The following is a 17712-nucleotide window of genomic DNA, read 5'->3' on the forward strand; positions in this document are numbered from 1 at the left end:
TGGAAGGGATCGGGGAGGTCAACTTCAAACCGGGGACCTGGTTTAATGGAGACTCGTACTCTTTTGGTACCCGGGTGGTATGTATGTATGTATGCATGTATGTATGTATTAATGTATGTATGTATGTATGTATGTATCCATCCTCATCGTCGTCGTCGTCGTCAGATAAAAGTCAAAGTAAATATAAGATGAATATAAGATGAAATAAATATAAAATAAATATAAGATGAAAGTCAAAGCTGACCTCACTGGGATTTGAGCTCGAAACAGAGAAACGAACCAATGACTTTGCCATTTCACCATTTTGTATAAACAACATGAAATGATTTTTTTTTAATGCTTTTTGATAAAGAAAACCTGCAGCATCATTTTTATGTCCCTTAATCTATTGCTTCTCCCAGAATTGTCTACTGTGGCCCCTGTTTGGTCTCGTCTGTCATCTATAGCCAAATCAACTCTGCTACCCAACTATGTTTCGTCCATCTGGAATCCTTTGTAAATGAGTAAATTATCACCTAGATTATGTCTACTTATTCACGATGACTCAATCACGACATGGGTTCAGTTCACACCAGCCTGTCCTCATCGCATAAGTATTTCAAATGAGTTCTTTGACGTCCATTGTGTTTAAATATAATGAGACTTATTTAACTATTGTATTTGTCAGGCAGTTGACGTCTCTGAGGATTTTCTCTCCAGTAATTCAGTTTCTAAAATATGCTTTATTTTCCACACCAACAAATATACAATATTGTATATCTAACTAGATGTTCTCTCATCACGAGGTTCGGTGAATTGAAATTGGCTGAGGAAGTTTAATATTGTCAAAGCATATTCAAAGTTGTCTCCCCTACTCACTGAAAACAAATAGGCAAACTGATGTCTCTTCCTCACCGCATAACTGTTAATGCTCGTTGCATTAACTAACACCATCACCACACATGACTCTTATTTAGAACTGCTATCCAGAGCCAGCAACGCAATTGATAGAGTCTAAATAGAAGAGTGACTTCATGGTACCTTATCTGTCGCCATAAGTCTTTTAAATGAACACTCGTTACTTATTCTGTGCTACTACTGCTGTCTATTGCGTGGTCAGGGTCTGAGCCAACGAGAGCTACGGGCACTGGTCTCAGACACTGAATTATAATGTCATGCCCGGAATTTGAGCCTCACATCTTTATGTTGGTTAGTAGTCTCCCTTCCTTCACACAAGAAAAACGAAAGGAGAAGGAAGAGGAGAAGAAAAAGATAGATAGATAGATAGATAGATAGATAGATAGATAGATAGATAGATATATAGATATATAGATAGATAGATAGATAATGATGATGTAGAGGAAGTAAAAAGATGATGCGAAAGGACAATGATGATGATGATGAAAAGTGAAAGAAGAAAGAAAGAAAGAGTGACTGAAAGAAAAAAGAATAGTGAATACGAAAGAGGAGAACGAAAAGAAAGAGGAAGAAAATCGTGACATGAAAAAAATTAAAAAAGAGTCGTTTGTTATTTTGTAAAATGAGGAAGTGTTTCAAAAAAGTCCTCGATAAAAAAATGAAAGACTAAAATAATAATAAAAAGAGAGCTAAAGGGAAATAACTCAAATGAACCAATGGCTTGAACTAAGATAAATTAGTGTATTTTATAAAAAGATTAATTATGGTAAATAATGTTGTGGATTGAATGAAATAGGCTTTAATCTCGAGTGGAGATATTTCTTGAAATTCCCTGAAACCCTTTCATGGAAGAACCCTTTCTATTAAAGGCACAAGGCCTGAAATTGGGGGGGGGGGGTCTGGGTAGTCGATTACAGTGATCTCAGTGCGTAACTGGTCCTTATTTCTTCGATCCCGAAAAGATAAACGGCAAAGTCGACCTCTGCGGAATTTGAACTCAGAACGTAAAGAAGGACGAAATGCCGCTAAGCATTTCGTCCGGTGTGCTAACCATTCTGCCACCTGGCCGCCTTGTCCAACTCGCTAGTGCCAAGATAAAATGGTCGTTGGTGTTTGACCGGAGGTTGACCCGTCATCGAGTAGGCCTGTCAAGTCATGATTATCTCGTCTTTATCCACCATAGTCAATCTCGGATTTCATAATCTTATATATATTTATTTCAAGGCGGCGTAATGTGATTCTCCCTCGGTGCGTCATGGCACACTAGGTCACGCGATCTCGTTATTTGCGTCACGAAAATTATAAATTTGTATTTTTAAAATGTGACAAAACCAACTCAAATTCAAAATTTAGTCCTCCTTAATTATTTATTGAATAAAGAAATAGTAATTTTCTGTAATTTAATTAATATTGTATTTTGGGATTAACATATATAAATACTTTTTCAATACATTTTTTAGGCATAAAGTACTCCAGAATACCCTGTATTTATCTCTCGTTTATCATGGAAGAAAAGTTTGTGAAACATTTCTGGAGGATGCGTTTGATAGGATACGCAGCTGCTATTTCTAGCAGGTCGAGTGACCGCGCAAAGGCACCTTGGCTTGGCAAACTCGAGGGGAGGATATGTTAGTTTCAATTTGATTGCTATGGTAACAGTGAATGACATTTACCAAAGTGGAGAAAGATAGAGAGAGAGGAGGAACGAGAGAGAGGTTGGGAAAAAGGCAGAGAAATGGTGGTGGAAGGGGTGCAGTTCCAATAAAGGAGAGAAACACCTCCTCTGTTGTCACGACTCGATTCACAGTTATCTCCCTTCCTACAGGAAGCCTAAACAACCCAAAATGGAGGAAGATGTGTCCCAGTGGTGAGTAATATTTTATATTTCTTCCGTATAACCACTTAGAACCAGAATTCTTGCCATTTCGAGCCTTCTTTCACTACTTCTACTCTACCCTGGTCGCTCACCCTCTATTTAAGCCCCCATATTGCCTATAACGACCACGTCAGCTGTTCCGAACCGTTTCCTCTCTCAAAGACACATCACATGTTTCTCTCGGATTTCTACCGTAATTAAGTCATGTTTAATTCCATAATAGACACCTTGCAGACCATCATTACCCTCAGAATTATCCTTCAGGAGAAGGAAATGTATTTCTTTTCTTAAGATAATATATTAATCTATTTCTTCTCTTTATTTCTTTTATACATTTTAAACTTCTTTGACATTTTCCACCGTTCCCCCCCTCTCAATGTTTCTTTCTCTTTCCTTTTTTTCTCTCGGAGACACTAATATATGTATGTGTATATACATGTATAATGCTGGGAATTACCTATCTTAAGGTGTTTTAACCCCTCTTTTACCAAGCATCTGTATGTCACCATCGACAATAAGTATATAAAAAAAACAACATTCTGACTAATTCTACGATCTAATGTCATTGAACGGGTATAAATATCGATACATGAAATCCAATGATTAGTCACAGACTTGAAATCATTTATGACATAACATTATTGTTGTCCCATGTCATTCGTTGATGTTACTTTTTAATATAAGTATTACGTTGTTATCAGCTCTGAAACTGAGTCAGATCTACTCCAAATAGTTACAACTGGATTTCCCGGGCGGCTTCTTTTCCTTCCTACCACTTAATGAATTGAAAGCTTCAGTCATACGTAAACTGCAAAATTCCCCACACCCAACCCGAAATTTAAATGAACACTCCATAAAGCGTGACGAATGTAGGAACTGTTGTGAGTTAAGCCTGTAGTCGTAGTTTTGTGTAACTCCACACCGGTTATCAACCACTTGCGTGTTGAGTGAATGTAAACTAGGCTTCGTTGGTTGCACACTTTAACAATGAACGTTTCTGAATATAATGTACTTTATTGTAGTATAGTTTTGTCACGATCTTTCGTCGTTTGGTGATAAGACAGCGAAGAAGGCCCCACGATATCTTTCGACTACTAGAAAAAAACAAAACAAAAAAGGAAAAAGCTAAATATTTCTCAAATTCCACCCTATTTAACATTTGACAGTATTGTCGTGTCTGCAATGTTTTCGGTCATAAGTTTTCTCGAACGGGGTAGACGTGTAACCGTTTAACTTCTTATTACAAAAGTGATGTTCCTGAAAGAGAGAGAGCACCATGAATGTTACAGCATCCCTTCTGCCCCCTCCCCCCATCTTATAATTTTGTTGTTTTGTGAATGTCTTAAACGAAAAATAACTCACATTCGCACTAAATTGACGTCTATGTTTAAAAGTTTAAATGTTCACAAGCTGACATTTCATTTTCTCAAACTCCGTCTCCTCCCTTGTATAAACACTTCTTTATTATTTTTGTAATAATTAAGTCTTTAATTAAAGAAAAACCTGCTGGAGATGGATTTTAAAAAACTCATAACTTAATATTTGGCAATTAATCTTGTAAAAAAAACTACTTAAAATGATGACTTTATATTTCTTCATCTTTAAATTGTTTTCATTTAATTTTCTCTCTATTTTTAACTAAATAGAAAATAAATCTCTGTTGGAGTTAGTAGTTGAATCCCTAGTCTTCCCTGGTTGAGTAGACCTTAGATCAAAAGCGTTCCAGCCATGACCACCCTGTATTTTTGTTTATCAGAGACTACATTATTCTATGAGTCCCTTTTTGTAAAGACATTTGAGTGTATTTGAGCTGATTTTGTTGCTATCTATAAACTCTCTTTCACCTGGAGAGTTCATGTATCTGGTGTGTATATAAATTGTTATATTTGACAGTGTTATTCTACACCCTCTGAGGTATATGTTCAGCCTTTATTTACACAGAGAAATATTCCTTTTATTGTAATCCTCTGCATTATTTAATGCTGACCTTTTGGGTTTTTTCTCAAAGAAAACAGAATTCTCTTTTTGGTCCCAGATATTTCCAGAATTATTTTTTCAAAAATTGTTCTGGTTTAGCAAATGTTCACAACTGCAGTCCTGTTTAACCCATTTCAGCTTGTGAAAACTCACTTTAGACTGACTACAATGAAATACAGGGATTGATTCTGTCTGGAAGTGACACTCATTAAAAAAAAAAAAAAAAAAAAAATTCCTGGTATATAAAATGTTAGTGGTGATATTTTAGAAGCGTTTGTTAGATCAGCATTTCTCACAGACGGTGGGGGAAAGCAGGAATAGACAAATTGCCGTACTTAACGAAATTAAGATGGTTTTAAACTTTATAAATATACCGAATATCATGGAGGAGATGAAGCATTAATGAGAAACAAACTCTAATTTGGCATTAATAGAGGGGGTGGGGTAAGATGGGTTTGTGTGTGTGTGTCTGTGTTTGTCCCCCCCCCCCCCGCCATCGCTTGACAACTGATGTTGGTGTGTTTACATCCCTGTCACTTAGCAGTCCGACAAAACAAGGCCGATAGAATAAGTCCTGGGGTTGATTTGTTTGACTAAAGTTAGTGCTCCAGCATGGCCGCAGTCAAATAACAGAAACAAGTGAAAGAATAAAAGAAAATGTGTGTGTGTGTGTGTGTGCACATGCATGTATGTATTACATTATTCATGCACACATGCATGTATATACAATGAAAGTTTAACACAAAGAGAGTGGCCAGCCTTCTGCTATGCAAGTATGTGTGTATGTAGATGCCATTTTGTGCTGCCATCTCAATTGTTCAGCTCCTCAACAAGTGTGTTGTGTATTTGGATATTTCATTTAATTATTTGCCACTCAGTTCTCTCTGTTTGCAACTGTAATAGGACCTGTAGGCATGCTACTTGCTGTGGACTGTTATTTAATACATGGGAATATTTGTCTTTGCCATTATCATCATCATTGTTTAACTTCCGCCTTCCATGCTGGCATGGGTGGGAAAGTTTCACAAGAGCCGGCCAGGCAGAAGCCTGAGCCAGACTTCTGTGACTGTTTTGGCAGGATTTTTACAGCTGGATGCCCTTCCTAACGCCAACCACTCAGCAGAGTGGACTCAGTGCTTTTTATGTGTTACAGGCGAGGTCAGTTTTGGCAAGGTTTTTACAGCTGGATGCTCTTCCAAACACCAACCACTTTACAGTGTGGACTGGGTGCTTTTAATTGGTACCTGTACTGATAGGGTCACCAAGTACTTGCTGGACAAAAGAAAAAAAAAACTTTCAAGAGAGGAGGGGGCATTGGAGGAGGTGATCTTGTGTTGGATGATGAAAAGTTATAGTGAGAGAGAGAGACCGAAACAGGTGTCTTGCTGTAGAGGAAGTACAAGGTTACCTGGCTGGAGAGAGAGAGAGAGAGAAAGAGATCAGGAATGAAGACCGAAACAGGTGCACTACCACAAAGGAAATACATGGTTACGCAACCTGAAGAAAGTGCAGGAGAAGGTGAGAGAGAGAGAGTGGGTATCAGCTAAAATGTGCTTCAGTTCAACGTTCAGCAAAGGTGTTTTGAAAAGCTTCAATAAAAACATAATATTTTGGTCGATTGGTGTGTGGGGTGGAGAGTGTTGCCTAGAGCTTGTTTAGACTTTCATTGACTTTGTTGGTCAGCGAGTATGGTTTTTGTGTTGGTGTTGTGAGGTTGTGGGCAGAACAGTGTTGTGGAGGGAAACAGTTTTGCCAAGAAAGGGTCAGGAAGTTGCAGAGCAAGGCGGTAGTTAAGATGTAGAGGTGGTGCCATTCAGATTCAGATTAGCAGAGGAAAAGTGAAAGATCTCAGTAGGAGCAGAGAGCGAACCCAGTCCTATATTGGTTTCACATTTTGGCACAAGGCCAGCAGTTTGGGGGTAGGGTCAAATTACATTGACCAGAGTGTTCAACTGCTACTTATTTTATTGACCCTAAAAAGATGAAAGCAGTCGACCATGGCGGAATTTGAAGGCGGACAAAAACACACAATCCAATATTGGATCAGTGTGTGAAGGACAACTTTTTCCTGTGTGTTGGGTGGCATTGGCACCCTTAATGGAGAATTAGTTGTGATTTCAAATCATGCAGCAGCTGTTGTTAGCGTTAGTGTGGGTGGCCACATCTGGCTATAAGGAACTAGTCGGTCACCTCGTTTTCATGTCCAGCTGTGCCCCTCTGCCTACCTCCTGCCATACTTTCATATCTCATTAACTAGGCTGAGTGATGGTTGTTATTACATCTTAGTCTCTAAATTTAGTCTTTTCATTCATCATCACCTACAACAGACACATGTGCATAAACATCATCATCATCATAGCAGCAGTACTTGTTTTCTAAATTTAATGTGAGTGTTGTACAGTGTCTCACTTCAGCTTTCTAATCCCTCCATCCTGTCCCACCACACCTCAACCGTTTCTCTCTCAAGTCCAATACTTTGTCATTTCACCTCTCATCTCTGACCTTTCTTGCTGTGTTTCTTGCCATCTAAACACTCAACGATGTCAATGTTTCTTTACGCCAAACACATCCTCTGTCCAGCAATCATTGCTAAAGATGTTTCCTAAAACAACATCTCCAAAAACTGCACCAGTCACTCTCAAATGATTTCCATCGTTGCCCTGACGTGATGTCATTTAAACCCTCATTAATTCAACCACTAAACTGTTATTGTAGTTCACAGCTTTCCTGTCGTTGCCCTATTCTCTTATTTTGGTGTCACTATTATAATTTCTAGTCTTGTTGCTGTGTGCTATTGAACTAAACTGATATTGCTGTCATTGTTAAAATGCCAGCCAAACTTAGCCTTCCCTCCGTGTCACCCACATCCAAATTAGTAACTGTACGCACCACTAATTGTTAGTTTCTATTAACAGCAATAATAAAGAGGAAATTTAGTCTATCGACATTGTAAACCAGTCTGCTTCAGTTACAATTTCTGCCTTGGACTAACTCCACTGTTTTTTGATGAAAAGGAATTTATTTCATTTTGCCCGACACAAGTGTGACTCGCATTTCGTATTAATGGGAGTAACTTATGTTTCGTATTAACTGCCTCAGACGTGGTTCAATTTGACCGGCATCACTATTGTTTATCAGCCTTATTTTAGCTAATCATGTGGCCACTTGACAATTCCTTCTCAGAATTTCAGGAATTTATCTTCTTCTCTGTAAGTATTTCAGTTATCACCAGTTATCATTATGTCTGGTTTTGTTCCTTGTCTGTATCGGAACGGTCAGGAATGATCAGTCCAGCTTAACCTCGCATCTAAATCAACCATTTCCTCCATGTCTTGTCCCCTTTGCTTTGTCCCCCCCCCCCCAGTATCAACTTGTTTCCTAAATTCACACACATGCATCTCTCTCTCTCTCTCTCCTCATATATATATATAAAACAATTTCTTTATTGCTAAACATCGAGGGGACAAACACGGAAAGAATGAAAAGCAAAGTCGACCTTGACAGAATTTGAACTCAGAACGTAACGGCAGACAAAATACCAGAAGGCATTTTGCCCAGCTTGCTAATGATTCTGCTAGCTTGCTGCCCTATATATATGTGTGTGTGTGTATATATATATATATATATATATATATATATATATATATATATATATATATATATATATATATATATATATATATATATATATATATATATATCTCACAGTTACATAGGTGTGGGTGTGTGGTAAGAAGCTTGCTTCCCAACCACATGTTTCTGTGTTCAGTTCCACTGCGTGGCATCTTGGGCAAGTGTCTTCTATTATAGCGTCAGGCCATCAAAAGACTTGTGAGTGGGTTTAATAGATGAAACTGAAAGAAGCCTGTCGTGTGTGTGTGTGTATACAGGTTGGCCCAAAAGTAGGTTTACAGTTATTCAACTATCTCTTTTGCACCTTATGTCCCAGGTGTTAGAAACTTCTCTATTCAGTCAGTCAGATCATATCAAAATGTTTGATTCAGAGCAGAGTGCAATGACTTTAGCCTGGTCCGAGTTAATGCCCACACACCATATCAGTCAGCCAACTCTCATCATCATCACCACCACCATCGCAGTGTTGTTTAGTTCCTGCAGCCATTTCTTTGACACGATTCTGATGCTTTAACCAAGTTCCTTTTAAAGCAAACAAAATGTCTCTCTCTTCCTGCAGGCAGTTTGCTCAACAATTGAATGAAATTTTTTGATAGGAAATCTCGAAAGATAAAGTAAATCTCCGGCAAAGCACAGTTGTAAATTCTGTTTGTGGTTGTGGGTAAAGATATATCATCACCAGAGATAAGGATTACCAGCAAATAACGAATCAAAACTCGTGAGATAGTGAATAGTGGAGGGCAGAATAAATATTGTATTATCACTTTCTTTCGTTGTGAACAGGGCAAGGTTCTTCATTTGATTGTGTAATGTCGGTTGACAAAGTTCTGTCTGTGATATCCACAAATATCCTGCATCTCAGGATTAGAAAAAATCTTGCTTGTAAATGTAAGCGTTGATTATGTCAGGAGATTATGCCAAAATAAGAGTATTTGCTACTCGTAATGCCTACCGCCAAAAACTTAGGAGTCAATCAGACAGTTTTTATTGGTATGTACCCTCTCTGTCTCTCTTTGTAAACTCAATAATTCTTACCTATACCCTCTTATCTTCTTATCAGCATGTACTCTTTGTGAACTTGGTAATTCTTATAAATGTCTTTGTTTTATTTTCTAAATATTCTACCATTTGGCCTCTTGGCAGTTTTATTCCTTCAACATTTACGACAGAAAACCAAACAAAACAAAACAATTGTGGGTGTTGATTCGTTGTGTATCTTTCACAGCTAATAATGTTTTGGTTGTTGTTGTTGTTGTTTAACACCAGGTCAGTTCTAACAGAGCAGATAGACTTTGAGAAAGATTTGCTGCTATTTCCAGCAAGTTGAAAGATCATCTCTAGAGACTTCTTCATGTATTTATTATGTTAATTAAGTAAGCTTTGTTAATTAACTTGTTTTCTTAATTATCCTGTACTAATTTTTTAAAGCTTACCACTAATGGTCTCTCTCAGCAAACTTCCTTACATCAATGAGTTAGGAAGAAAAAACATAAAAATGACCATCCCCAAATAAAACCTTGTTTATTTAGACATTTTGCTATCTTCTAGAATATTCCTTTTGATATTAGTTTTTGTCTCATTAAAACAACTGGGACTCGTTTGCGATCAGCTGTGTACTGTCATAGCCTTGAACCTTCTTTTTCTTTGTACCTGCGATCGACAGCAGCAGCAGTCATTGATAAAGCAATTTAATTAAATGCCAATCTCGGTTGTAAAATGTTTTTTAGAGACTGACTTATTCCATCGTTTATTTACCATTTGTTGATGTTCTTCCATATCAAGGCAGTTGATAACCTCCTATAGGTCGCTACATCATTTTGTACTCCTGTATGTGTGGAGGTGGCGGGGGGGGGGCACGACAGTGGGTAACCGGTACTTATTTTATTGACCTTGAAAGGGTGAAACACAAACTTAACCTCGGTGGAATTTGAACTCAGACCATAAAGACAGACAAAATGGCACAAATCATTTTGTCCCATGCGCCTATAATGGTGGCTGCACGGTTAAGAAGTTTGCCTTGTGGTGATGAGACCCTACACTTGATCCCACTACCTGTCATCTTGGGCAAGTGTCTTTCACTACAGATTGAGGTCAACTCATCCCTTATGAGTGAAACCAGAGTGATGGAAACTGTGTGGAATCTTGCTGGGTAGAATGTCTCTGTAATTCAACTGTCACATATTGTATCATGCTGATTCTGTTTGAGAATTACATTGAAGGTATTCATGCTGATGGAATACTCAACCATCTATATTATATGATAATTCACTGGTTACTCCAGTTGATTTGAACAACAGATCACTCATGTGTCATGACTGACAGATGTTATACCTTCATCATATTGGTGTTACAGTATTTCTCTCTTTAAAAACCAATTTCGGAAGTCTGCCACTTGGAAGTCCTTCCAATATATTTTGGCAAAGTTTCAATGTTTCTTCACTTTTGACATCTACCATTACAGATTAGTAATTACTTACATGTGTGTAGTCTACTGAAGTACATTATTAGTAGGTACCAATATTTGTATCTCTCATACCTTAGTATATATCACTATTCTCTCTTTTCCTCTCTCTCTCTCCCTCTCCTAAATCTCCTTCATAACAAACCCCTGCTTTATCTGGATTTATTTTACTCTCCAAACCTTTCTCATTTTCTTCATTATTGAGACTGACACACCTCTGTACCCCTTCATCTCTGCTTCACCCCTTCTATTAGAATTTATTCTCTATTTTTTTTTTTTTTTGCTCCAATGACCCCTTCCTATTAACCAAAACCCTCCTCACCTTGTTACCCCTGCCCGCCCTCGTCTCTTTACTCCCTGCCAGAACAATAATTCTGAAAAACTTTTTCTTTCACTCTGTATGTTGGTATTTGGGTAGGTTTGTCTCGCATATACACACACACACACACACTTGCATATGTGCACATGCATGCACACAGACTCGCACACACACATACATGCATAGTTTCTTCTCTCTCTCTATATATAAGTATATACATACATACATACACCCACCCACCCACTTCACTCTCCCTCCTACTCACACCCTTTCCATTTGGCTACCTCCTCCCTACTTAATGGCTATATTTCCGGTATGATCTCATATCCTTTAGAAACACACATGCTCTCCAAAGCTCAAAGATCAGTTCTAAAACGTTCATACTCTTCTCCTCTTGACACCACAACAATTGTTGGAAATCGGATGAAATAACAACTGGTCACTCAAACCCTTTCACCCACCACTTCATAGCCTGCCCCCCCCCCCACCCACCTCACCCCATCACTTCCCAATATTCCATGCATCTCAAGGCAGAAATGCTCAGCGGTGTTTCGTCTGTCTTTACATTCTGAGTTTAAATTCCACCAAGGTCAACTTTGTCTTTCATCCTTTTGGGGGTCGATAAATTAAGTACCAGTTGCATACTGAGGTCAATCTAATCGACTGGGCCTGCCCCCTGCCCTCCCTCAAAATTCCGGGCCTTGTGCCCAAAGTAGAAAGGATTATTCCATGCATCTCATTAACCTCAATTATCACACAGTCATATATCTCGGTTACACCATTCTAATGTGTCACCATCACACCTGCTCGCACTTGCAGGTTCTTTCCTATTCAACATCCTGAACCCCACCACTCTCACCCACTTTCTTTCCTATCTTTTTTTTTTCTGCTGCTGACATTGGTCAGTAACCAGATCATTCTCACCAGCCTGGGAGGGTTTGTGAGATGAATTATTTCTTCTCTCCTGATTAGCTTATAAAAGAATACCCTTTGTACATGTAACTATGAAGGCCTTCTCCACCGTTCAGTAGGTCACCTCCAATACTCTACATGTAACTAGAAGGCCCTCCAGTGTTAATCCCTCTCCTATTGTAGAAGGTTCAGTATAACATCAGTTAAATATTTTGCTATTTTGGGTTTCAGGAATCAACACCATGAGTTACTGATGGGTTTAAAGTCTACAGTGGAAGGTTTACTGGCAACCCCAACCAGTAATGTTTGGAGTACATATGGTGGTTTATCCAGAGTCTGTTACCATGTGGAGAAAATACTCAAGTTTCATCTTCTTGTAAGTATTATTTTAATATATTGTCAGTAGCATACCGCTCTTGTTTATCGTTGTGGCTTTCTGGCCTTAGATCCCTTACCTGATCCGAATTAATAATGGAAGGATCAAGGAAATCCATGACTCACAATTCCAGGTGGTCATTAGAACAATAAAGTTGCCTTTTCTTATCTAAAAAAATGATACATTTAATGTCAATCACAATGGTATTAAGAACCTCTTTTTTTTAATGTATGAAACTTTGATATCAACCAATCATGACAGCACCTCCATCGTTTGTAAAGAGAATATTGTGTGAAGGCACATGGCTCAGTGGTTAGAGCGTTGGGCTCACAATCATGAGGTAATGAGTTCAATTCTCAACTGGGTTGTGTGTTGTGTTCTTGGGCAAGGTATTTTATTTCACTTTGTTCCATTTCACACAGCTGTAGAATTGAGTTGCAATGTCACTGGGGCCAAGCTGCATCGGCCCCTTTGCCTTTCCCTTAGATAACAACATTCGAGCGTGGTCGTTGCCAGTGCTGCCGGACTGGCCCTTGAGCCGGTGGCATGTAAAAGCACTCACTACACTCTCAGAGTGGTTGGCATTAGGAAGGGCATCCAGCTGTAGAAACCTTGCTAGATCAGATTGGAGCCTGGTGCAGCCTTCTAGCTTTTTACATCATTTGCCGTTTTATCGATCCTACTTTTGATGGACATTTTTATTCCTCTCAATTAACAAACCCCCACCCACCATGGCTATCACCAATGACCTACTCACAGCATATTATGGTTTCGTATTTTTGGCAACCAATGCTGATGTATTGTATAATAGCATTAGACCATTGAAAGCAGATTGGTTCATGTTGGCAAACATCAACACAAATGGGTTTCTTTTCCCAAACTCTTTTATTTGTGGTTCATGAAATATTCAAATGGCTTTTTTTTTTTTTTCTTTTGGTTACTATTGAAGTTTGGTTAAAGAGTCACACAGTCTAGTATTCATGGTGATATTTTATAATATCCACCAATATCCACTTCAATGATATTCGTCAGAAGATAAGGATCAGTTAAATTGAAGGAATTCTGATGACAAACTTCTTGAAACTTTGTGGGAAATATTTCAGTAGTCACCAATTGTACATTTATACAGATGCCTTGTATCACACTTGTGTATGTTACAACTTAAATTCAAGCAGACACGTCTAAGGAATGAAAAAAAAAAATGTACCATTGTGTACACAGTAGTAAACCACTTGTTTCTCATACCAGTAACATAACCCATTCTCATTAGTTGACCCTGCTGTGACAAGGACGACTACGACCTTCTGCTGTATTGCCCTAACTTGTGATGAATTTTAGTGAATCAGTCTAACATTGGTAACATCTTATTTGTGTCAAATTGTGCAACCACCAATTGCTCCAGCAAAGCTTGATACCCTTTCAGCTCAATGCAAAAACAAGAATGTGTGTGTGTGTGGAGGGGGGGAGACTGGCGAATGTTCATTGCAGCCAATCAAATGCCCACTGGCCATTGCTTGCACTCAGATCAGTGACCACTGGTCTATAGTGGACTGTCTATGCTGTGGCTGATTGCTTCCCAGGCGTAATGAGGCTGTCACTGTCTTTAATGTGCTCTGGAGTCATGTCTTTCGACCAATGTTACTGACGCTTCCATTCATACCACTCGTGGACAAACTGTGGTCTGTGGAACTTTCTAAATGACATTTCTAATGAAAATTACTTCAAGTTTTTTTTTTGTTTTTTTTTGGAAAGGTGACCTTCTTGGTGTTGAGCCATGTTTTATGATCCACTTTTTGTGTGTCGCTTCTCATAAAAGTTATTTGACCAATGCTAGATATAGGAACCAAACCAACCTCAAATCACAACATGCCAGTTTTTAAAAAAAGAACACAATTTAATCAGTGGTAAATTATACCTAAAACTAAACAAGAGAGTCATGGTTGGACTGATCATAAACCTGCTCATCGAGTGATTTACCACACTTGCTTTGCTTCCTAAGTCTATGGTGGATTGTAGTGGATAATATTTTTAGAGACCCAACATGGCCTGCTTATTCTTCCTGAACTGTTGTTTTTCCTCCTCTCTCTCACAACAGAGTGACTTAGCAGTTTTAAAGCCAAGCACCCATCTTTGTTGTTCTGTTGTTATTAGTGTTGTTGTTATTGTCACTGTCGTCATGGCTGTTGCTATCTGTCAATTAGTGTTTTACACAGATAATGCTGTCTAAATTAACCTTTATACTTTAATTAAATCTAATAATAATGTGATTCTTGTTATTTCGCTGAAATATCTTCTCGTTAGTAGACACTAAGTGTAATGTTTTATTACATACCTCATTATCACCACCTGTAATAGACATACTACTACTTCTACAATGACTACTACCGTAACATGACTATAGTATTACCTCTGTTAGTCTACTATACTACTGTATAGTATTACTATTATGATAGAGACTGCATTCATGAAATAAATACAAGAATCAGCAAAGCCAGGCAATCGTTCGATATGTTAAACTCAATATGGAGATTGTCAATACTCAGCAAGAGTACCAAAATACGATTTTACCAAAGCAACATACTTAAGATCTGCCTCTATGGATCCGAATGTCGGAAAAGAACCAAAAGTATTGAAAAGAAATTGGAGGTGTTTCAAAATGTTTAGGAAAAATTTTGAATGTCTCCTGGCTGAGTATTGTCTCGACCAGCCAATAAGAGAAACTATTGAAGCAAGGAAATGGAAATGGCTGGGTTGAGTTTGGTGCTATAAACCAAACTCAGTTGTCAGGATCGCTTTGCAATGGGTTTTCCCAAGGTAACGGAAGACGTGGCCGACGAAAGGAAATGTGGCGGAGAACAATAACAAAAGATCTTAAAAGCAGAGGGTTAACAATGGAAGAAGTTGTCAAGGATGCTTTCAGTGTTTGTAGGTGGGATGGTCTTGCTGTCACCTCAAGTACCACAAGGCACAATGAGAACTGAATGAATGAATTTATAGTAGGATGTAGTATATTTACCATATATAGTACTGCTGCCATACTACCACATTATGTTAACCTTTTAGCATTTGAACTGGCCATATCAGGCCCAAATATTCTCTCCGTTTTATGTGCAAACTGACCAAATCAGGCCTCTCACACCTACCTTACAATGCCATTCTAAAAGAAATGATAACATAACTGAAATCTCAAAGCTATGGGATGATGCCTGATTAGTTTGAGAGATTGTGAATAAACAAGCATCCTATTTGAGACAATAATCTGGATGCTAAGGGGCCAATGCTATAATCTGAATGCTAAAGGGTCACACACCTGTAGTTGGAGAAAAGGAAAAGATGCCCCTGCCCCAAAAGTCAGAGTATCCATGGTTTTTATGGGGGTTTTTCCATGAGTAGCCCTCAACCGTCTCCTCCCTATTGAAGATAACTCTTTGTTGAACTTTTTTTTCATGATGTTAGTCTTGTTTACATTCTCCTCACAACACACACATTCTTTGTTTTTTCCTGTACTCTCCATAATGCTTTTCTTAATGTAAACCCTTGTGGTTGATGAAATAATTATTATTAATCGTTAGCACACCAGACGAAATGCTTAGCGGTATTTTGCCTGTAATTATGTTCTGAGTTCAAATTCCGCCAAGATTGACTTTGGGTTGATAAATTAAGTACCACTCAAGTACTGGGATCGATGTGATTGACTAGCTCCCCTCCCCTCAAAAGCATTCCAGGCTTTGTGCCTATAGTAGAAAGGATTATTATTATTATTATTATTATTATTATTATTATTATTATTTTGACCCTTTTGTCAAAATTTGAAACCCTTATTATTATTGTTATTTCTCCCCAGGATGAATTAGAAGATGCTGACTTCTGGCCATTTATAAAACAGGTGAAATGGCTTGACCCTGTCTTAGGTCCATTCATTGAAGGCATCCAGCGTATGTCCCCTAATCCTGAAGGTCTTTCTAAGGGCCACATATGGTTATGTCAGAGTCTACACCAACACATTACCTCCAGCCAACTGAAGACATTGCTAAGCAACTCGGAAAACCTATCACAGTTTTATTATTGTAAGTATTTCATAACGACTTTTTTTCTATTTTTATTTATTTATTTTTTTTATTTTGCAATAACTGTTTGTGAAATATTTTTTTGTTGTACAACTATGACAATAAGTACTTCACAAACTACTTAAGTACTTAGTGATGTGAAACAATTATGGTATTTATTTACTAGGAAATCCTTTAAAAGAAATTTGATATTTTATTATTATGACATAAAGAGTATTTCACAATAAATATTCTTGTTTTTCATAATAACAGTAAAGGGATTTTCCAAAAGTTATTTTGGTGCTTTACCAAGAAATAATTCTGATGATAATTATTTAATTGTTTTATTTTGTTAACAATCGCTTTTGTCCTCGTCATTATAATTATCTTTGTTTTCACCATTATCATCAAAGTTGTCGTTGTCGTCATCAGTGTCATCATCAAACATTGCTGTCATCATCGACATATTAGTCGTTTCCCATTCGTCTTACTGGGTTTAATTTTCTGTTAAATTCTAAACCTGTTATTACTCTCTATAAATTCCAAAGCCTGCAGATGTCCATGTCTACCTTAGCACTAATTCAGTTTGTCAACAAGGAGTTCCTTTACCACCAAAAGAAAATAAGTCTTAATGATCTTTTTCAGCTCATTGTATATAGGTGATTTAACCACAGGTCATCTTGGATCAGGCAGTCTTATGTTTCAAAGAGATTCCAACCATGACCATCCTGTCTTTGACATCTATCTAGAACTACATTATCCAGTGTGTCCTTCCTATTTTAAGGTGGTAGAATGAGATTTGAGAAACATTTGGTTGTTATTTCTAACATGTTGCATCTTTTATCTGTTGTCTTTTACGTGTTTCAGTCGTTATTGTGACCATGCTGGAGCACTGCCTTCGAGAATTTTTGTCAAATGAATCAATCCCAGTAATTATTTAATTTTTTTAAACCTGGTACTTATTGTATTGGTTTCTTTTGCCAAACTGCTAAGTTATGGGATGTAAATGTACCAACACCAGTTATCAAGTGGTGGCCGAGGACAAACAATGATGCTATAGTAGAAAACACTTGCCCAAAGTGCCACGTAGTGAGACTGAACCCAGGACCATGTGGTTGGGAAGCAAGCTTCTTACCACACAGCCACACCTGTGGGTGACCATATTGAGGCTTCTTTGTTGGATTGTCAAAGCTGTGGATAGGTCCCATGGTCAGG

The 17712-nt window shown here is 38.0% G+C and overlaps 1 protein-coding gene across 3 annotated transcripts in view; it reads left to right on the forward strand.

Annotated features, from left to right (window-relative positions):
- The first annotated feature begins 2357 nt into the window (after positions 1-2357).
- Positions 2358-17712, forward strand: part of LOC106880266 (run domain Beclin-1-interacting and cysteine-rich domain-containing protein) — a 43394-nt gene continuing 28039 nt past the window's right edge. For 2 of the 3 annotated variants that reach the window (XM_089366498.1, XM_014930135.3), the window contains exons 1-3: positions 2358-2764; positions 12307-12451; positions 16296-16518. In XM_089366498.1, coding sequence (XP_089222624.1) covers positions 2742-2764; positions 12307-12451; positions 16296-16518 — 391 coding nt within the window. In that variant the 5' untranslated portion in view covers positions 2358-2741. Of the gene's footprint in view, positions 2765-9225; positions 9374-12306; positions 12452-16295; positions 16519-17712 lie in introns of those variants that run through there. The other variant, XM_014930133.3, reaches the window with a different exon arrangement.

Source organism: Octopus bimaculoides, chromosome 19 (assembly GCF_046866305.1).
Source record: "Octopus bimaculoides isolate indiv1 chromosome 19, ASM4686630v1, whole genome shotgun sequence".
Classification (NCBI taxonomy): Eukaryota; Metazoa; Mollusca; class Cephalopoda; order Octopoda; family Octopodidae; genus Octopus; species Octopus bimaculoides.